The sequence below is a fragment of the Oncorhynchus clarkii genome, chromosome 27 (assembly GCF_045791955.1).
Source record: "Oncorhynchus clarkii lewisi isolate Uvic-CL-2024 chromosome 27, UVic_Ocla_1.0, whole genome shotgun sequence".
Taxonomy (NCBI): domain Eukaryota; kingdom Metazoa; phylum Chordata; class Actinopteri; order Salmoniformes; family Salmonidae; genus Oncorhynchus; species Oncorhynchus clarkii.
The window spans coordinates 17,507,325-17,530,886 of record NC_092173.1 but is presented as its reverse complement, the minus strand read 5'-3'; the positions used below and the strand labels follow the sequence as shown (position 1 = coordinate 17,530,886).

The 23,562-nt window shown below is 45.5% G+C and overlaps 1 protein-coding gene across 8 annotated transcripts in view; it reads left to right on the top strand.

Moving 5' to 3' along the window:
- LOC139385673 (BCAS3 microtubule associated cell migration factor-like) overlaps nucleotides 1-23,562 on the top strand; it is a 342,007-nt gene that overhangs the window by 202,164 nt on the left and 116,281 nt on the right. Inside the window, exon 23 of one of the 8 annotated variants that reach the window (XM_071130937.1) lies at nucleotides 8,646-10,478. The exons of the other annotated variants lie outside the window; for them this stretch is intronic. Coding sequence (XP_070987038.1) covers nucleotides 8,646-8,656 — 11 coding nt within the window. The 3' untranslated portion in view covers nucleotides 8,657-10,478. Of the gene's footprint in view, nucleotides 1-8,645; nucleotides 10,479-23,562 lie in introns of those variants that run through there. 8 annotated transcript variants of the gene reach the window in all.

Here is a 23,562-nt window from a genome sequence, read left to right as displayed (position 1 = left end):
CGAGCGAAAGGTTTGTGTATGTGTGTTCAGGGCAATGTAAAAGTTAGCCTCGGCAGGCCAAGCTTTTTGGACAGACTTTTAGTTTAGCAGGGTAAATCTTCATCATAGTGAAGCAGATGATGGAATCAATCCAGAACAGAGGTTGCGTCCCAAATGGCACCCTGTTAACTACGAAGTTAACTTCTTTTGACTAGGGCTCTGGTGAAAAGTAGTGCACTATGTAAGAAGATCCTCAAATCCTGTTGGTCTCTTGGTAACCTGAGTGTTGTTGAGCGAGGGGACAAGGGAGTAATAACTTCTCAAAATCTAAGTCCACAAATGACCCGTCGCCATGCCGACGTCTAAAGACGGCAGGAGAGGCCGAGATGGAGTGGCGGGATGGGGGATGCAGAACGGTAGAGCCCTCTGTTTCCGTTCCTCATCACTCTGCTACTCTAGTCGTAGTTGTTTCATTTAACATGGAGTTATGAAGTGTTAGGGAACCCTTTTAGTTTTAACGTCCCTAGGCAGCAGTTGTAGAGGAAGCATGTACTGTAGGAAAGTGTAAAGCAAAGGGCAATGTTATTTCTCCCTCACCTTCTCTCTCACCCTCTCTCTCTTTCTTGCTCTCTCTCTCTCTCTCTTTCCCTCTTTCTCGTTCTTTGTCTCCCTCCCTTTCAAATCATTTATCCTGGTAATGGCCTTTTTGCATGAACTGTGCCCAAACCTAATCAAAAGCTGAATGTGATAAATGGTGCCTGCTGAAGTCGTGTGTGTGTGTGTGTGTGTGTGTGTGTGTGTGTGTGTGCTCGTGCTCGTGCTCGCGCGCACACTGAGCTGTGCAGGCCAGTGAAAGCCCTAGAGGCGGTGGAGGCTGATTGGAAGGCACGTGTGATGTGGCTGGGAGATCAAAAACACACACTTGATGAATGTGAGGCTGGCAGGAGGAGGGGGGGATGGATGGAGGAGGGGGGTAGAGAAAAAGGGAGGGAGGGATGGATGGAGGAGGGGGGGGGGGGGTGCCCTATGTTCTCTGTTCTCTGCTGCTGATCAAGGTCGTTCTTGGTTCATTAAATTCTGCCAAGAGGCTCACCCTCATAAGCAACTAAGAAATGTACACACACACTCCCACTTGCATGAACCATCTCTCCTCTTTACTGTTCCTTGTTGGAGTGAATGCAGCTAATTCAAAAGTAAGACACACATTCCCCTCACTCCTTTCACTTCACACATGACACGGCCCAACTCTTCACCCATCTGTCCGGCTGTGTGTTTAGGGCTGGCTGTCATGCAAGGCTAACATGGCACCGAGCAGTGGGGCGAGCTCAGCATCTGGCCATGGCCGAGGGAGCTCGGCTGGAGCAAGACTCTTACTACACGGTATAATAGTAGTGTAAGCTGGCTGTATTAGAGATACTTTTAGTCATGTAGTGTATGTGAATAACTGCTTGTTTGAACATCTCATTCCAAAATCATTGTCATTTGCTATTGTAGTAGCCTCCACTCTTCTGGGAAGGCTTTCCACTAGATGTTGGAACATTGCTGCGGGGATTTGCTTCCATTCAGCCATGAGCATTAGTGAGGTTAGGCACTGATGTTGGGCGATTAGGCCTGAATCACAGTGGGCGTTCCAATTCATCCCAAATGTGTTCAATGGGGTTGACGTCAAGGCTCTGTGCAGGCCAGTCAAGTTCTTCCACACCGATCTCGACAAACCATTTCTGTATGGACCTCGCTTTATGCACGGGGGCATTGTCATGCTCAAACAGGAAAGGGCCTTCCCAAAAATTTTGTCACAAAGTTGGAAGCACAGAATCGTCTAGAATGTCATTGTATGCTGTAGCATTAAGATTTCCCTTCACTGGAACTAAGGGGCCTAGCCCGAACCATGGAAAACAGCCCCAGACCATTATTCCTACTCCACCAAACTTTACAGTTGGCACTATGCATTGGGGCAGATTGCGTTCACCTGGCATCTGCCAAACCCAGATTCGTCCGTCGGACTACCAGATGGTGAAGCATGATTCGTCACTCCAGAGAACGCATTTCCACTGTTCCAGAGTCCAATGGTGGCAAGCTTTACACCACTCCAGCCAACGCTTGGCATTGTGCATGGTGATCTCAGGCTTGTGTGCGGCTGCTCGACCATGGAAACCCATGAAGTTCCCGACGAACAATTATTGTGCTGACGTTGCTTCCATAGGGAGTTTGGAACCCGGTAGTGAGTGTTGCAACCGAGGACAGACGATTTTTACACGCTATGTGCTTCATTTCTCAGCGGCCCAATTCTGTGAGCTTGTGTGGCCTACCACTTCACGGCCGAGCCGTTGTTGCTCCTAGACATTTCCACTTCACAGTAACAGCATTTACAGCTGACCGGGGCAGCTTGAGCAGGGCAGAAATTTGACCAACTGACTTGTTGGAAAGGTGGCATCCTATGACAGTGCCACGTTGAAAGTCACTGAGCTCTTCAGTAAGGCCATTCTACTGGCAATGTTTGTCTATGGAGATTGCATGGCTGTGTGCTCGATTCTATACACCTGTCAGCAACAGGTGTGACTGAAATAGCCAAATCTGCTCATTTGAAGGAGTGTCCGCATACTTTTGTATATATAGTTATGATAGAGAGAGAACCAATATGGCTGGAAAACGTGCTTCTACACGTTTTAGGCTGGGTTTCAGTACAGCACTTTGATATATCAGCTGATGTAAGAAGGACAATATAAATACATTTAATTTGATTTGAAAACATAGTACAAGAGGCCCAGTAAAGATACAATTAAAAGAGTTTGAGTATTTAACTCACATCACAGTTCCAGACACTATTGCTGCTGAAGAGCTCAGACACACAGAGAGCGCAGACACACACACACACACACACACACAGAGGACTGACACACACAGAGAGCTCAGACTCAGACACACACAGAGAGCTCAGACTCACACACATTCACACAGAGCTCACACACACACACACACACACACACAGAGCTCAGACACACACACACACAGAGCTCAGACACACACACACACACAGAGCTCAGACACACACTCACACAGAGCTCAGACTCGGACACACACAGAGCTCAGACTCACACTCACACAGAGCTCAGACTCACACACACACAGAGCTCAGACTCACACTCACACAGAGCTCAGACTCACACTCACACAGAGCTCAGACTCACACTCACACAGAGCTCAGACTCGGACACACACAGAGCTCAGACTCACACTCACACAGAGCTCAGACTCGGACACACAAACAAAGTAGGTTATTTCACGCACCTCTGAGTTGTGATGGGGCTCTGATCCACAGAGTGACACCAACATAGCTGGTAGCTGTCCCATTAAAGGTTGAAGGTTGTTTTATTTAGTGTCAGCTCCTCTGAGCAGATGTATTGATGACATGTCAGTGTCTCTGCTCTCTTTCCCAGTGGTAAATGAGGCAGGTGACAGGGTGAGACCACAGTGGTTCGTTTACTGTAGATTCCAGAGGTGTCACCACAGGGATCACCCAATGACAGCAGAGGAGAGACTGAAAGTAGAAATGTGTCACAAAACTATAGAACTGGGGTGAAGAAAGAGAGGAGAGAGATGTGACCGGATAGAGTCTAACTCCAACTCCAGTTCTGGATAGCTACTGGGTGTGCAGGCTTTTGTTCCAGCCCAACACGAAGGTCAGTTTTCAACCCATGTTGGTTTAATGCTATCCCACTGTTAGTCCCATGACTATAGCTTCAATGCTAGCCTCACCATTGCCAGCTCCCTCCCTCCCCTAGCCTTTAAAGGGACCATTAGCATGCAGCAAGGCACTGACCTTTTTAACACAAACACCCATACACTGTCTGCATCTCCAATGGCACCCTGTGCCCTTAGGCCCTGGTCAGAAGTAGTGCACTATGTAGGGAACTGGTGCCATTTGAGATGCAGATAAAACGGACTCTGTTTAAGTCACTGAATGTCATTCAAGGCTCTTAGTATGTTATGTGTTAATGGTATTCTACTGTTCACCAGACCTGGAGCAGTAATGGCCACTGGGCCTGACGTTCTGGAGGTGACATGAGCATATTGACACTAATGGTTCTTACAGCTCTGCTGGGCTGGTTGCCTCCCTCCTCTGTCCTCCATAAACATGAGCCTAGTGAGCGTCTGTAATGTAGTGTTCACCGCACCACTGTACTGTGCTAATATAGTCAGTCACTTCCATTAGGATGGGCTCTCTATCGTATCCCTCTCAATCTCCTCTTGTGGTCCGTAGTCTCTACCCGCTCCGCTCCGCTCATGATTCTATTAGAGAGCAGCAGGTTCTGTCCTTTCTATCTGGGCCACTGTGTGTTGTTGTCTGTGTGCCCTGTACCCGTTAGGAATAGAAATGCCCCGCTCTTTAACAAATCTGTTTCAACAAACTAGCAGAAAATGTTCTGCCACATTCAGCTTTTGCATTCTGAAAAGATGGTTGAGAAGCCATCATACTTTTGTTTTTAGAGACCGACAGAGACGCAGGCAGAGACGCAGGCAGAGACGCAGGCAGAGACGCAGGCAGAGACGCAGGCAGAGACGCAGGCAGAGACCGGCAGGCAGGCAGACAGACAGACAGGAAGAGACCGGCAGGCAGAGACCGGCAGGCAGACAGACAGATGGGCAGGCAGAGACCGGCAGACAGAGACCGGCAGACAGAGACAGGCAGACAGAGACAGGCAGACGGGCAGACAGAGACAGGCATGCAGAGACGGGCAGACAGAGACAGGCAGGCAGAGACCGGCAGACGGGCAGACAGAGACAGGCAGGCAGAGACCGGCAGACGGGCAGACAGAGACAGGCAGGCAGAGACCGGCAGACGGGCAGACAGAGACCGGCAGACAGGCAGGCAGAGACCGGCAGAGACAGACAGGCAGAGACCGGCAGACCGGCAGAGACAGACAGGCAGAGACCGGCAGACAGGCAGAGACAGACAGGCAGGCAGAGACAGACAGGCAGAGACCGGCAGGCAGACAGAGACCGGCAGACAGAGACCGGCAGGCAGGCAGACAGACGGACAGGCAGAGACCGGCAGGCAGGCAGGCAGGCAGGCAGACAGACAGACAGACAGACAGACAGACAGACAGACAGACAGACAGACAGGCAGGCAGGCAGGCAGGCAGAGACAGGCAGGCAGAGACAGGCAGGCAGAGACAGGCAGGCAGAGACAGGCAGGCAGACAGACAGAGACACAGACAGACAGAGACACAGACAGACAGAGACACAGACAGACAGACACAGACATATTTTGCATTTTTATTGTGGGGTGGGTGGGTGGTGGGTGATGCTGTTTGTCACCTCCTTAAACACAAGTGGTGTGATGGTCCTGGTCAAGGGATTGGTTGTGGTTGTTTTGTTGAAGTACAGCTCCCTGGTTTCTCTCTCTGTTTTTCTTTGTAGAACGGAGCAGACTGACCAGTTGTCTGGTCTTCATGTCAGTAGAAACGCTGCAGTCTCTATGGAGGCCACATATTATACTATACTTAGTATACTTTGTTGTGCTTCTACAATTCTCCATCACTGTCATACTGATTTGAGGCATTTCTTCTAGCCTAGTCCAATGTTTTTGGGTCCAAAAATGTGCTTAGTGTCGCTACAGGACTGGGCCCCACACATAACTAACCCGCGCGCACACACACTTTTAATTTAGTTTCCTGCGGTTACCCAAGCTCAACTCTCCCTTTTCCTGTGACATGCCGGTGCATGTTAAACACGGGTTATTTATAATCTGGGCTTTCTCTCTCTCACACACACACACACACACACACACGTCCTCTTCCCCTCTTAATTGTCAGTGCACATTGCTGCCGACCCTCTTCCTGTGTATCCCCCCTCTCTTCCTCAGTGGCACGTAATGGGGCTCACCCCAGACACACACACACTGGACTGCTGTGTGACTGTCCGCTGGTAGTATGAGAAAGACAGAGAGAGAGAGAGCAGAAGCAACGTTGAACTTTAAGCTAACAAAAGCAAAGCACTCAGTGAAGCACTGCTCTTTGTGTAGCTGATGATGTGAGCGAGACTTAGCAAGATTGTGATCATTTCCATTTTAATTCCAATCAATTCAGAAAGTATACCAAATTCCATTTCTAATTCCACATTTCAAATATTCCTATTTGGAAAAAATTGAAGAGAATTGGAATTTCAATGTACGTCCTGAATTGACTGGGATTGAAATGGAACTAATCCCAACCCTGACTCAGTGTTGATGTGTGTGTCTGTGTTTTTATATGACCATTCATGTGTGTGTTTAAAGATCAGCCAGAGATGCCATACCCACCACATCTCTTTCTCACACTCAGGCGGTGCATGTGGGGGGTGGGTTGGCTTGCCAGTTTGGGAGCATGATTAGTGAGCAGACAGACGGAGAGACAGACTCATCTGAGGAGGGGAGAGATGGAAGCAGACAGACGGAGAGACAGACTCATCTGAGGAGGGGAGAGATGGAAGCAGACAGACGGAGAGACAGACTCATCTGAGGAGGGGAGAGATGGGAGTAGACAGACGGAGAGACAGACTCATCTGAGGAGGGGAGTGATGGAAGCAGACAGACGGAGAGACAGACTCATCTGAGGAGTGGAGAGATGGAATCAGACAGACGGAGAGACAGACTCATCTGAGGAGGGGAGAGATGGGAGCAGACAGACGGACAGACAGACTCATCTGAGGAGGGGAGAGATGGGAGTAGACAGACGGAGAGACAGACTCATCTGAGGAGGGGAGAGATGGGAGTAGACAGACGGAGAGACAGACTCATCTGAGGAGGGGAGAGATGGGAGTAGACAGACGGAGAGACAGACTCATCTGAGGAGGGGAGAGATGGGAGCAGACAGACGGACAGACAGACTCATCTGAGGAGGGGAGAGATGGGAGTAGACAGACGGAGAGACAGACTCATCTGAGGAGGGGAGAGATGGAAGCAGACAGACGGAGAGACAGACTCATCTGAGGAGGGGAGAGATGGGAGTAGACAGACAGAGAGACAGACTCATCTGAGGAGGGGAGAGATGGAAGCAGACAGACGGAGAGAGACTCATCTGAGGAGGGGAGAGATGGAAGTAGACAGACGGAGAGACAGACTCATCTGAGGAGGGGAGAGATGGAAGCAGACAGACGGAGAGACGGACTCATCTGAGGAGGGGAGAGATGGGAGTAGACAGACGGAGAGACAGACTCATCTGAGGAGGGGAGAGATGGGAGTAGACAGACGGAGAGACAGACTCATCTGAGGAGGGGAGTGATGGAAGCAGACAGACGGACAGACAGACTCATCTGAGGAGGGGAGAGATGGAAGCAGTAGTTCACGTAGGGGTCAGAGCTGCTGCTCCCTCATTTCATTTTAATTGAGTTAAGATGGGCAAATATGAGCTCTGCTGCACACTGCACTCATTATCCATACAGGCCTGTACACACACACACACACACACACACACACACACACACACACAGAGAAGGCATGTACACACACAGCAGGCACACACACTAACACACACACACAGCAGACACACACACACACACACACACACACACACACACACACAGCAGGCACGCACACACACACACAGGACCTGCTCAGAATTAGACCACTAACAGACAGGCAGCACAGACCACTACTTGCAACACACACACACACAAACACTTTTGCATTACTCAGCGACACAACCAGTCACACATGAGAGTGTTTCCACTCCAACACATGAACACATGAAAACTGTACTAAAGGTTTGCATTTGAGTTTCCAGTCGTCACTGCTATGACATTATATAATTAAGCAATAAGGACATAGGGGGTGTAGTATATGGCCAATATACCACGGCTAAGGGCTTTTCTTAAGCACGATGCAAAGTGGAGTGCCTGGATTCAGCCCTTAGCTGTGGTATATTGGCCATATATCACAAACCCCTGAGGTGCCTTATTGCTACTATAAACTGGTTACCAACATAATTAGAGCAGTAAAAATACATGTTTTGTCATACCCGTGGTATACCACGGCTGTCAACCAATCAGCATTCAGGGCTTTAACCAAGTTGGTTTGTGCATAAGGACAGCCTTTAGCCGTGGTATATTGGCCATATACCACACCCCCTCGGGTCTTATTGCTTAAATACAACAGTTACCCTGATGCCAGTCAGAGCCTGTGTATTTGTGCGTCCTAAAACTGTGTATTTGTGCGTCCTAAAACTGTATTTGTGCGTCCTAAAACTGTGTATTTGTGCGTCCTTTGTGTGTGTAGTTTGAGTCTATTGTACAGTTTCTATTATTCCTGGTTCTAAGCTGGAGCTGAGCTGGTACAGGTTGCTGTCCTGTCTCCTCTGTGCCTTGCCTCTCTTATTCAGAAGGCACCATCGCCAGCATAATGGGACATTTAGAAGAACTGAAAGAAATCACTTTTCTTTTTCACTTGTCTTGGAAACAGTAAAAGGTTTTCCCGGCCTTGGATACACTAAAGAGGCGTGTCCAGACTCTATCTACTAGGCTTCTGATAGGCTGCATGTGTCCGTCAGTATGACACCGCCCCCTGCCAAAACAATAGCTCAGTAAAATGATGGAATGGATTTGCATGCTGCTTAAAAAAAACAACAAAAGGAGAAGAAATTTAAAACACAACTGTTTTTTGTTTTTTTTGTGTGTTTTGTTTTCTGCAGGTATATCCTAAAGGAGGTCCGCTCTGCCCCTATTTATATTTATTTGTCATTTCGATTTATTTTGTTCTCCTTTTATATTCTAAAGCATGCATGTCCATTTCACCATCTCCGACCCTCCACTTCCTTTATTGATTTGCCATCACTGTGAGAGAGTGAAGAGGAAAGGCGAGAGGAGAGATGGAGGAGAGGACCACGGGCCAGCGCTGGGTGGTTGCATAGAGTACAGAGGACGTCTGTCTGTCTGTCAGGGTCTGTGGGTCTGTCAGTGTCTGTCTGTCTGTCTGTCCGGGTCTGTCTGTCTGTCTGTCAGGGTCTGTCTGTCTGTATGTCTGTCAGGGTCTGTCTGTCTGTCAGGGTCTGTCTGTCTGTCAGGGTCTGTCTGTCTGTCTGTCTGTCTGTCTGTCTGTCTGTCTGTGCCAGCCAGCCAGTCAGCCATGAGGGTAGGACCACTAGAAGAGACCCTTTGCCCCACTGTAAAAAAAAGCACACCGGTTGCAGCAGTCCAAAGTTGTGTTCAGGAGCCTATAGACACATAGTGTCTATAGTCGCCTATAGTCGTCTCCATGTCAGCTCAGAGATTGACCCCAACATGGCCATCAGGTCAGTGCAGTGTCAGGGTACTACTAGCCTGCAGCTGTATACTGAGAGAAACTGTGAGAGTGAAAGTGGCCCCAGCTGCCTCTCTCGTTGTGTTCTGGATGTGTTGTATTGCTAGATGTGGGTAGGCACAGTGAACACTGAACAGCATTTGCCGTTAGGGGCTGGGAACAAGGCACATAATATAGTATGGCTTATGAGCAGAACATGTGTTTTTATTTTCTTTTTGACCAAGGCGGTGCACATGAAGGTCAGGGCTATGTGGAGATGACCTCCTATGTATGAGAGTAGCGCTCTCCTCCCTCTGTCAAAATATGCCCCCCTTCCCTCTCCAACACTACACTGAGTGTACAAAACATTAGGAACACCTTCATAATATTGAGTTGCTCCCCCCTTTTGCCCTCAGAACAGCCTCAATTTATCAGGGCATGGACTGTGCCAGGTGTCGAAAGCTTTCCACAGGGATGCCTGCCCATGTTCACGCCAATACTTCCCACAGTTGTGCAAAGTTGGCTGGATGTCCTTTGGGTGGTAGTAGACAATTCTTGATACACACGGGAAACTGTTGTGTGTGGAAAAACCCAGCAACGTTGCAGTTCTTGACACACTCAAACCAGTGCGTCTGGCACCTACTACCATAAAGGCACTTCAATCTTTTGCCTTGCCCATTCACCCTCTGAATGGCACACAGACACAATCCATGTCTCAAGGCTTAAAAATCCTTCTTTAACCCGTCTCCTCCCCTTCATCTACACTGATTGAAGAGGATTTAACAGGTGACATCAATAAGGGATCACAGCTTTCACCTGGTCACCTGGTCAGTCTATGTCATGGAAAGATCAGGTGTTCCCAATGTTCTGTACTCTGTGGACAGTCAGATGTTTTCCTCCATCACTCCTGTCCTGTTGTTAATGTCTTTATGGTAGAGATATATGCTAGCTAAGCCCCTCTCACACCCCTACCAAGAGCGCTTTTGTTTAGACTGTCGCTGACAACGTTCAAATCTATTTAGGATATTCTTCTGTAGCCGTGATATTTGTAACGTCTGTTTCCATGCTGTCCTGTGCTGTATGCACGGTAATGTTAAAATTGCTGTACAGTAACATTGTTGCATTGTTTACATTACGTGATGACATTATAACACGATATTGACATTGATGGATTGTATAATATATGGACATTGTCAGTGTTGATCTAATGTTGTGTGCCTGTAGAGACATTAAAGCATAAGGAGAAGTCTGTGTTTGTCACTTTTGTGGCGCACACGCGTAGATGAATGCGTGTGTGCGTGCGTGCGTGCGTGTGTGCGTGCGTGTGTGTGCATGCAGTCAGTGATGGGAAAAGTAACCAATTGTCATACCTGAGTCAAATTTAAGATGCCTTCATTGAAAATGACTCAAGTAAAAGTATAATTCACCCAGTAAAATACTGCTGGAGTAAAAGTCTAAAAGTATTTGGTTTTAAATATACTTAAGTATCAAAAGTAAAAGTATAGATTATTTCAAATTCCTTATATTAAGCAAATTTATGGATAGTCAGGGGCACACTCCAACACTCAGACATCATTTACAGATAGTCAGGGGCACACTCCAACACTCAGACATCATTTACAGATAGTCAGGGGCACACTCCAACACTCAGTCATCATTTACAGATAGTCAGGGGCACACTCCAACACTCAGACATCATTTACAGATAGTCAGGGGCACACTCCAACACTCAGACATCATTTACAGATAGTCAGGGGCACACTCCAACACTCAGTCATCATTTACAGATAGTCAGGGGCACACTCCAACACTCAGACATCATTTACAGATAGTCAGGGGCACACTCCAACACTCAGACATCATTTACAGATAGTCAGGGGTACACTCCAACACTCAGACATCATTTGCAGATAGTCAGGGGCACACTCCAACACTCAGTCATCATTTACAGATAGTCAGGGGCACACTCCAACACTCAGACATCATTTACAGATAGTCAGGGGCACACTCCAACACTCAGACATCATTTACAGATAGTCAGGGGCACACTCCAACACTCAGTCATCATTTACAGATAGTCAGGGGCACACTCCAACACTCAGACATCATTTACAGATAGTCAGGGGCACACTCCAACACTCAGTCATCATTTACAGATAGTCAGGGGCACACTCCAACACTCAGACATCATTTACAGATAGTCAGGGGCACACTCCAACACTCAGACATCATTTACAGATAGTCAGGGGCACACTCCAACACTCAGTCATCATTTACAGATAGTCAGGGGCACACTCCAACACTCAGACATCATTTACAGATAGTCAGGGGTACACTCCAACACTCAGTCATCATTTACAGATAGTCAGGGGCACACTCCAACACTCAGACATCATTTACAGATAGTCAGGGGCACACTCCAACACTCAGACATCATTTACAGATAGTCAGGGGCACACTCCAACACTCAGTCATCATTTACAGATAGTCAGGGGCACACTCCAACACTCAGACATCATTTACAGATAGTCAGGGGCACACTCCAACACTCAGACATCATTTACAGATAGTCAGGGGCACACTCCAACACTCAGACATCATTTACAGATAGTCAGGGGCACACTCCAACACTCAGTCATCATTTACAGATAGTCAGGGGCACACTCCAACACTCAGACATCATTTACAGATAGTCAGGGGTACACTCCAACACTCAGACATAATTTACAGATAGTCAGGGGCACACTCCAACACTCAGTCATCATTTACAGATAGTCAGGGGCACACTCCAACACTCAGACATCATTTACAGATAGTCAGGGGCACACTCCAACACTCAGTCATCATTTACAGATAGTCAGGGGCACACTCCAACACTCAGACATCATTTACAGATAGTCAGGGGCACACTCCAACACTCAGTCATCATTTACAGATAGTCAGGGGCACACTCCAACACTCAGACATCATTTACAGATAGTCAGGGGCACACTCCAACACTCAGACATCATTTACAGATAGTCAGGGGCACACTCCAACACTCAGACATAATTTACAGATAGTCAGGGGTACACTCTAACACTCAGACATCATTTACAGATAGTCAGGGGTACACTCTAACACTCAGACATCATTTACAGATAGTCAGGGGTACACTCTAACACTCAGTCATCATTTACAGATAGTCAGGGGTACACTCTAACACTCAGTCATCATTTACAGATAGTCAGGGGTACACTACAACACTCAGACATCATTTACAAACAAAGCATGTGTTTAGTGAGTCCTCCAGATCAGAGGCTGTTGGGATGAACCAGGATGTTCTCTTGATAAGTATGTGAATTTGATAATTTTCTTGTCCTGTTAAGCATTGAAAATGTAACAAGTACTTTTGGGTGTCAGGGAAGCTGTATGGAGTAAAAAAGTACATTATTTTCTTCAGGACTGTAGTGAAGTAAAGGTAGAAGATGTCAAATATGAATAGTAAAGTACATTTACCCCCAAAAATGACTTAAGTAGTATTTTCAAGTATTTTTACTTAAGTACTTTATACCACTGCATGCAGGGTGTGTGTATTGTGGATGAGAGGGAGACATCCTTGCATGATGTAGCCCCCTGGTTCTGTGTGTGTGTGTGTGTGTGTGTGTGTGTGTGTGTGTGTGTGTGTGTGTGTGTGTGTGTGTGTGTGTGTGTGTGTGTGTGTGTGTGACCATGTGTGTGTGACCATGTGTGTGTGACCATGTGTGTGTGACCATGTGTGTGTGTGTGTGTGACCATGTGTGTATAATGAACACAACACAAGGAGAGCCAGGAGCAGAGTGTGTGTTAGAGTGTGATGTGTGTGACCGTGCATGTGTGTGTTGAATTATTTATACTGAGGAAGGAAGGGGAGGTGGCAGGGCTTTGTTTAAACTATAATTCTCTCTGGACTCACAGGTCCTATCCTACGGTTAATACTCTACACCCTGTTGTAGGCTCTTACCGCCTCACAGCCAGTCTATGTAGACATTATAGTCCATCAGTGTGTTGGTTACACATTGGACTTTCATGTACATCTCTGTTGTGTGTGATACAGATAGACACACCATCTGTATCGCCACACTACTACACTTTACAGCATTCTACTAATAAACTATTGCCCTAACGAATTAATGAAGCTGTTTCATGTTTGGGTGAAAACCAAATGGCTATGCCTGAGTAAGTGAACACAGCTAAGTCTGAGTGTGAACCGGGCCTCCTGACCTGGATACTGAATGTCTCCAACCTCCAACCAAAATGAGCAGCATGTGATTCTGTTGTGCCCAGTGAGTCCCTAGTCCATTGGTCGTCCTCTCTGTCTGTCTCTCCGTTTGTACACACACAGACCACGTCCCGTGCACACTTCCACTCCACATAGCCCCATCTCTCGTAACACACACATTATACACACTGCACCCCTCTCACTCCACTCACCCTCACACCTGCCCTGGGGGTATCTGCCAATACCATAACATCCCGAACATTGATCCTTGAATGCAACTCATTGATCTTCAACGTGTTTTTTGCAACACCTCTGAATGTTTGATCCTCCTGAACACACCCCAGGTCAACAACTGGCAACCGCAGTAGTAGTTTCATCTCCTCCACAGTGTCTGACTAGAAGTCTCTCTCCTGTTCACTGTTAGTTCTACTGTGTGTTCTCTTTGGCTCTCCAGCCGGCCCAATTTCAGCCATTTATCCTCTACTTTGTAATCAGCACCACAATTATAACGCAGAAATACGCAGTGATTGCCGTTCCGTGTGTATTTTGGAAGGTTCCGGTAAGCCAAAAACAATAGCAGTCCAAACAGAACGACCGTTGGGTGGACTTAAAGTATCCGTGGCCGCCCACAAGGAGGTTGTAGCTGCTTTGAAGAGTCTGGTCCCAAATTACAGCCCTGCCATAATGAAGTATTACTGTGCAATTACCAGACAGAGCATGGAAACGAGCTGTGTTTCTCTCTCTGTCGGACACAGGGGTGAAACGGAAGGCAACGGGAGGTTGGGAGAGGGAAAGTGTCGACAGCACCAAGAGGGTGTATGTAGCTATGCTTCGTACCCTTCTCTATGGATATACACCTTGCATGTGCCTACTACAATCTGATGGTAAAGAAGGTGTGTGTATGAGTGTCCACCAGCCAGCTGTGAAAAAGTCTGCGCAAAAAAACACACTGTGAAAGAACAGGCTTGTTTGGCTGTGGGCTGCGTCGCCCTCACCTGAGGAGTCTCTGGCCTGGTGAATAATCCAACAGACAGGCCCTCATACTTAATGCAGCAGCACACACATGCTGCCCCCCTCCATCCCTCCCTGCACACTGTGTGCTGGCACCACCACCCACCTCCACCTCTGCGCTAACAAGGCCTGATCCATTTTTCATCAACACCCGGTGCTTGGCCAGCCCCTTTACACATGCAGGGGGACTGGTATTTCAGGAATGCAGGTTGTCTGGGGGTTTAAAAGTTTCACTAAGAAGGCAGCCAAGGTGTGTCTTACGCCTCCTCTTCTCCTCTCTTCCTGTCTCTCTTTGTTGTTATGTTTGGCTATCTACCGTGCTAACAGCCCTTAAAGCTGTTGATGTAGGTCAGTGGTTCCAAAACTTTTTATAGTCCCGTACCCCTTCAAAACATTCAACCTCCAGCTGCGTACCCCCTCTAGCACCAGGGTCAGCGCACTCTCAAATGTTGTTTTTTTGACATCATTGTAAGCCTGCCACACTCACACTATACGATACATTTATTAAACATAAGAATGTGTGTGAGTTTTTGTCACAACCCGGCTCGTGGGTAGTGACAAAGAGCTCTCATGGGCACAAATAATAATATAATAACCATCAATAATTTTGCTCTTTATTTAGCCATCTTACATAAAACACTTTATTTCTTAATCGAAAATTGTGAATAACTCACCACAGGTTAATGAGAAGGGTGTGCTTGAAAGGATGCACATAACTCTGCAATGTTGGGTTGTATTGGAGAGAGTCTTAGTCTTAAATAATTTTCTGCACACATTTAGTTTTCATGCTAGTGAGGGCCGAGAATCCACTCTTAAATAGGTACGTGGTTGCAAAGGGCATCAGTGTCTTAACAGCCCGATATGCCAAGGCTGGATACTCTGAGCGCAGCCCAATCCAGAAAACTGGCAGTGGCTTCTGATTTAAATTCAGTTTTCACAGAACAGCTTGTTGCAATTTCGATGAGACTGTCTTGTTCAGATATCGGTAAGTGGGACTGGAGGCAGGGCATGAAAGGGATAACGAATCCAGTTGTTTGTGTCATCCATTTTGGGAAAGTACCTGCGTAATTGCGCACCCAACTCACTCCGGTGCTTCGCTATATCACATTTAACATTGTCTGTAAGCTTGAGTTCATTTTCACACAAAAAAAACATACAATTATGGAAAGACCTGTGTGTTGTCCTTGTTAATGTAGACAGAGAAGAGCACCAACTTCTTAATTATAGCCTCAATTTTGTCCTGCACGTTGAATATAGTTGCGGAGAATCCCTGTAATCCTAGATTCAGATCATTCAGGCCAGAAAAAACATCACCCAGGGCAGTCGTGTGAGAAACTCATCATCATGCAAGTGGTCAGACAAGTGAAAATGATGGTCAGTAAGGAAAACTTTAAGCTTGTCTCTCAATTTAAAAAAAAAAATGTGTCAATACTTTGCCCCTTGATAACCAGCACACTTGTAAAAGCATTACATGGTTTCTGCTCATATCACTGCATAGTGCACAAAATACATGCGATTTCAGGGGCCTTGCTTTAACCATTTTCACTGTAGTGTCCAAAACGTCTTTCAAGCTGTCAGGCATTCCCTTGGCAGCAAGAGCCTCTCGGTGGATGCTGCAGTGTACCCAAGTGGCGTCGGGAGTAACTGCTTGCACGCACGTTACCACTCCACTATGTCTACCTGTCATGGCTTTTGCGCCATCAGTACAGATACCAACACATCTTGACCACCAAAGTCCATTTGATGTCACAAAGCTGTCCAGTACTTTAAAAATATACTCTCCTGTTGTCCTAGTTCCCAGTGGTTTGCAGAAGAGGATGTCTTCCTTAATTGACCCCCCCATAAACGTAACAGACATACCAGGAGCTGTGCCAGGCCCGCCATGTCATCATGCATAGAATTCACTGGCTTGTAAACAAAGCAGTAATTGTTTAAAAACATCTCCTAGGGCCTCCCGGGTGGCGCAGTGGTCTAGGGCACTGCATCGCAGCGCTAGCTGTGCCACCAGAGACTCTGGGTTCATGCCCAGGCTCTGTCGCAGCCAGCCGCGACCGGGAGGTCCGTGGGGCGAAGCACAATTGGCCTAGCGTCGTCCGGGTTAAGGAGGGTTTGGCAGGTAGGGATATCCTTGTCTCATCGCGCACCAGCGTGGCGGGCCGGGCGCAGTGCGCGCTAACCAAGGTTGCCAGGTGCACGGTGTTTCCTCCGACACATTGGTGCGGCTGGATTCCGGGTTGGAGGCGCGCTGTGTTTAGAAGCAGTGTGGCTTGGTTGGGTTGTGTTTCGGAGGACGCATGGCTTTCGACCTCCGTCTCCCCCAAGCCCGTACGGGAGTTGTAGCAATGAGACGATAGTAATTACTAACATACCACGAAACTGGGGAGAAAAGGGGGTAAAATATATTTTTTTTAAATAAAAAAAACATATCCTGCCATGTCACTGATGCATCGTGAAACTGTTGTTTGATGAAGTCATTGTCTGTATAGTTTTTTGGGCCTTTTCCCTCAGTATTGTCCCAGCCATATCCACGGTAGCAGGAAGAATTAAGTCCTCCACAATAGTATTGGGCTTGCCTGTCCTAGCCACTCGGTACTTCACCATATAAGACGGTTCTAGCCCTTTCTTATTAATGGTATCTGTTGCTTTTATACATGTCTTACTTACTACATGTCTTACTACTTACTAATAGTCGTCTTAATTCTCGCTCAAAAAAACTCCCGTGGCTTATTTTTCAAGTTGACATGTTTTGTTTCCAAATGTCTGTGCTAGAGGGGGTACGCAGCTGGAGGTTAAATGTTTAAAGGGGTACGGGACTATAAAACATTTGGGAACCACTGCACTAAAGTAATACTGCGAAAAATGAAATTAACTTCCTGTCCTGAATACAAAGTATTATGTTTGCGGCAAACACATCACTGAGTACCAGTTTTCATATTGTCAAGCATGGTGGTGGCTGCATCATGTTATGGGTATTCTTGTCATCGACAAGGACTAGAGAGTTATTTAGGATAAAAAGTAACGTAATAGAGCTACGCACAGGCTAAATCGGGGGGTTGAGGGTTGAATACTTATCTAATCAAGATATATTAGTGTTCATATACAGTACCAGTCAAAAGTTTGGACACGTATTCATTCCAGGTTTATCTTTATTTTTTACAAGTTTCTGCGTTGTAGAATAATAGCGAAGACATCAAAACTTTGAAATAACATGTATGAGATCATGTAGTAACCAAACAAGTGTTAAACAAATCAAAATATATTTTATATTTGAGATTCTTCAAAGTAGCCACCCTTTGCCTTGATGACAGCTTTGCACACTTTTGGCACTCTCCCTACTAGCTTCATGAGGTAGTCACCTGGAATGCATTTCAATTGGTCTCATGAATCCAAATGTGAGATTTTTGGTTCCAACCGCCATGTCTTTGTGACACTCAGAGTTGTGAGCAGATGATCTCTGCATGTGTGGTTCCCACTGTGAAGCTCGGAGGAGGAGGTGTGATGGGGTGGTTTGCTGGTAACACTGTCAGTGATTTATTTAGAATTCAAGGCACACTTGACCAGCATGGCAACCACAGCATTCTGCAGCGAAATGCCATTCCGTCTGGTTTGCACTTAGTGGGACTACCATTTTTTTTTTCAACAGGACAATGACCCAACACACCTCCAGGCTGTGTGAGGGCTGTTTCACCAATAAGGAGAGTGTTGGAGTGCTGCATCAGATGACTTGGCCTCCACAATCACCCAACCTCAACCCAATTGAGATGGTTTGGGATGAGTTGGACCGTAGAGTGAAGGAATAGCAGCCAACAAGTGGTCAACTCCTTCAAGACTGTTGGAAAAGCATTCCAGGTGAAGCTGGTTGAGAAAATGCAAAGGGTGGCTACTTTGAAGAAACTGAAACACTTTTTTGGTTACTACATGATTCCGTATGTGTTATTTCATAGTTTTGATATCTTCACTATTATTATACAATGTAGAAAATAGTCAAAATAAAGAAAAACCCTTGAATGAGTAAGTGTGCCCAAACCTTTGACTGGTACGGTGCATATAGGTAGGGCTAAAGTGGCTAGGCAACTGGATAGATAATAAAAAATGTAGCAGCAGCAGTATGTGATGAATCAAAAGAGTTGGTGCATAGAGGGTCAATACAGATAGTTTGGGTAGCTATTTGGTTAACTATCATAGTCTTATGGCTTGAGGGGAGAAGCTGTTCAGTGTCCTGTTGATTACAGACTTGGTGCATTGGTATTGCTTGTGGTGCGGTAGCAGAGAGAATAGTCTGTGGCTTCGGTGACTGGAGTCTTTGTCAATTGTTAGGGCCTTCCACTGACACCGCCTGGTATAGAGATCCTGGATGGCAGGGAGCTCGGCCCCATTCATTTACTCAGACCTGTAGTGCTTGCTAGTGTATTAATAGCTCCAAGTCTTTGACACAGAGCTGTTGGCCAGTGTGTTGACTGTCATAGCTGTTTTGCTAGCGTGCTAACAGCGGTGGGGTCAGGACCCTCAGCGAGCCACGGGCCGGTGCCCTAAATGAGAACCATGCCCCATTCAGGGACGCGAGTCGGAGAGAGCAGGGTCAGCAGCTGGTGGAGGATATGGCAATCATTTATAAAAATATGCTTTCTCAAGCCCACGAATACAAAAAGGGCCCAAACCCAACAGCTGGGAAGGGTTGGAAGTAGCCCCAAGGCTGGCAAGTCCCCCTCCAGATGGGGAGGTTAGGCCGGGGCTAGCCAGGCTGCTCCACTTAAACTTCCGATTCCCATTAAGGGAGCCCAAGATTGCAGGGGAAGGGGAGAGGAAGAAAAGCAAGGAGCATGACTGCTCTGTTTTTCACCCCGCTTAATCAAATAAAGCAGGAAGCTTCCGAGACAGAAGACTTGTGTTTATTGATATTTACGAATACACTCCTCCAACCTAACTTCTTTTTTTTTGTATTTTCTCAGATATTCTCTGGAATTTTAAGCCTTTTTTATGCTTGTCGTATATATGTCCACTGATGAAGCTGAGAATATCCTAATACATCACTTTTGGTCATGTTTTTCTTCTCTGTAAGTGTTCCATTGTTTTAAATTGAGCCACAGGGAAATTTAGAAAGAGCCCCACATCCGCTGTACTGAGAGTGATTTTGCAAACGCAGGTCAATTTGTTCTAATACGGGTTGTTGTATGAAATGGCCACATGGAACAGGCTTTAAATAAGAATTGATGACCCTCTTTCCCCTCGCGCTGATCAAACACACACACACATACAGTGAATTTAGGAAAGTTTTCAGACCCCTTTATTTTTGTAATAAATAAGCAAAATGTTTTTTATTAAAAATAAAAACTGAAATATCACATTTACATAAGTATTCAGACCCTGTACTAAGTACTTTGTTGAAGCACCTTTGGCAGCGATTACAGCCTCGAGTCTTCATGGGTATGACGCTACAAGCTTGACCCACCTGTATTTGGAGTTTCTTCCATTCTTCTCTGCTGATCCTCTCGAGCTCTGTCAGGTTGGATGGGGTGTGTCGCTAGACAGCTACTTTCACGTCTCTCAAGAGATGTTCGGGCTCTGGCTGGGCTACTCAAGGACATTCAGAGACTTGACCCGATGCCATTCTTGTGTTGTCTTGGCTGTGTGCTTAGGGTTGTTGTCCTGTTGGAAGGTGAACCTTCACCCCAGTCTGAGGTCCTGAGAGCTCTGGAGCGGGTTTTCATCAAGGATCTCACTGTGCTTTGCTCTGTTCATCTTTCCCTCGATCCTGACTAGTCTCCAAGTCCCTGCTGCTGAAAAACATCCCCACAGCATGATGCTGCCACAACCATGCTTCACCGTAGGGATGGTGCCAGGTTTCCTCCAGATGTGATGCTTGGCATTCAGGTCAAAGAGTTCAATGTTGGTTTCATCAGACCAGAGAATCTTGCTTTTCGTGGTCTGAGAGTCTTTTAGGTGCCTTTCGACAAACTCCAAGCGGGCTGTCATGTGCCTTTTACTGAGAAGTGGCTTCCGTCTGGCCACTCTACCATAAAGGCCTGACTGGATGGTTCTCCCATCTCCATAGAGGAACTCTGGAGCTCTGTCAGAGTGACCATCAGGTTTATTTTTTAGGGGGGTATATCAGCTTTAATATTGTAGATAGATTGGTTGCATCAATGTAAATGTCTGCATCATTTCCAATCCCCCATTAAAATAAGTGTGTGTGTGTATATATGTATATGTATATGTATATATATGTATATGTGTATATATATATGTGTATGTATATATATATATATATATATATATATATATATATATGTATGTATATGTGTATATGTGTATATGTGTATATATGTATATTTGATATATATATATATATGTATATATGTATATTTGATATATACATGTGTGTGTGTATATATATGTATATATGTGTGTGTGTTTGTGTGTATATATATATATATACATATATATATATATGTGTATATACATATATATATGTGTATATTTGATACATACATATGTGTGTGTGTGTGTTTGTATATATATGTGTTTGTATATATGTGTTTGTATTTACAGTGGGGCAAAAAAGTATTTAGTCAGACACCATAATTTGCAGATAAATTCATAAAAATCCTACAATGTGATTTTCTGGATTTTTTTTCTCATGTCTGTCATAGTTGAAGTGTACCTATGATGAAAATTACAGGCCTCTCTCATATTTTTAAGTGGGAGAACTTGCACAATTGGTGGTTGACTAAATACTTTTTTGCCCCAATGTATGTGTGTGTGTATATATATATATATATACAGTGGGGCATCCATATATATATATATATATACAATGGGGCATCCATCCTCCCCTCAATTCGGTGCAGTCGTCCTGTCCCCTTTGCAGAAAAGCATCCCCAAAGAATTATGTTTCCACCTCCATGCTTCACGGTTGGGATGGTGTTCTTGGGGTTGTACTCATCCTTCCTCTTCCTCCAAACACGGCTAGTGGACTTTAGACCAAAAAGCTATATTTTTTTCTCATCAGACCACATGACCTTCTCCCATTCCTCCTCTGGATCATCCAGATGGTCATTGGCAAACTTCAGACGGGCCTGGACATGTTCTGGCTTGAGCAGGGGGACCTTGTGTGCGCTGCAGGATTTTAATCAATGACGGCGTAGTGTGTTACTAATGGTTTTCTTTGAGATTGTGGTTCCAGCTCTCTTCAGGTCATTGACCAGGTCCTGCCGTGAAGTTCTGGGCTGATCCCTCACCTTGCTCATGATCATTGATGCCCCACGAGGTGAGATCTTGCATGGAGCCCCAGACCGAGGGTGATTGACCGTCATCTTGAACTTCTTCCATTTTCTAATAATTGCGCCAACAGTTGTTGCCTTCTCACCAAGCTGCTTGCCTATTGTCCTGTAGCCCATTCCAGCCGTGTGCAGGTCTACAATTTTATCCCTGATGTCCTTACACAGCTCTCTGGTCTTGGCCATTGTGGAGAGGTTGGAGTCTGTTTGATTGAGTGTGTGGATAGGTGTCTTTTGTACAGGTAACGAGTTCAAACAGGTGCAGTTAATACAGGTAATGAGTGGAGAACAGGAGGGCTTCTTAAAGAAAAACTAACAGGTCTGTGAGAGCCGGAATTCTTACTGGTTGGTAGGTGATCAAATACTTATGTCATGCAATAAAATGCAAATTAATTACTTAAAAATCATACAATGTGATTTTCTGGATTTTTGTTTTAGATTCCGTCTCTCACAGTTTATCACAGTTGAAGTGATAACAATTACACACCTCTACATGCTTCGTAAGTAGGAAAACCTGCAATATCGGCAGTGTATCAAAAAATTGCTAAAACTATTATTATATTATTGATTATTGACTATGACTTTTAAAATCACCCAGTTTTGCTATCTGCGGCGTTAGCTCCAGGTAAATATTGCAATTCTTCAGCCATTCTTGGACCTGTGACCACAAACAAGCTACATATGGACAGTACCGAAACAAATTATCTAATGACTCTCTCTTTGCAGCAGAGCTGGGAAGGTTGTATCCTCCATATATATAACATTCTATTGGTTGCAAGAATTTCGTATAATAATTCAAGTGAAATATTCAAATTTTTGAATCCGGCGTCATTTTGCAAATCAATTCATAAAACATGCCATGGAATCGGTACATCGAAAATCTCTTTCCAACTATTTTATAAACTATTTTAAAGTCTGTATGGCACAGCTGTCAATTTTTTGGGAACCTTAAATAAAACTGGTATATTTTTTTTATTATCACAACAGGCAAGTTCCTCCCTGCCCCCAAGGCCCTTCTCCCCTGATTGCTCAGTTTGGCCGGGCGGTCAGCTTTAGGGAGAATCTTGGTGGTTCCAAACTTCTTCCGTTTAAGAATGGCCACTGTGTTCTTGGGGACCTTCAATGCTGCAGAAATCTTTTGGGACCATTCCCCAGATCTGTGCCTCGGCACAATCCTGTCTCGGCGCGCTCTATGGACGATTCCTTCGATCTCATAACTCGATTTTTGCTCTGACATGCAATGTCAACTGTGGGACCTTATATAGACAGGTATAGACAGGTATGCCTAACCAAATCATGTCCAATTAATTTAATTTACCACAGGTGGACTCCAAGTTGTAGAAACATCTCAAGGATCATAGCAAAGGGTCTGAATACTTCAGTAGATAAAGTATCTGTTTTTTTTTTTGTTAGTTTTTTTCATTTACAAACATTTATTAAAAGCTTTTTTCACTTTGCCATTATGGGGTATTTATTTAATCACTTTTAGACTATGGCTCTAATGTAACAAAATGTTGAACAAGTCAAGGGGTCTGAATACTTTACGAATGCACTGTATATACGTATACACACATGTACACACAGGCCTGGTGAGTGTATTGTGTTACTACAGAATGTTAAATTATTCGATAATATGGTGAAAAAGCGTTTCTGAAGCGTTTCAGAGGCTGTGGTCTTCAAGTGAAAAAAACGGAGCTGTTTCGGACAGCACTGGGAACAGACTGGCAACCCTAATACAGATCTAATGTGAGCCATTGCCAAGAGAAAACCTCCATCATATACAGAACAGACTGACATAGAAA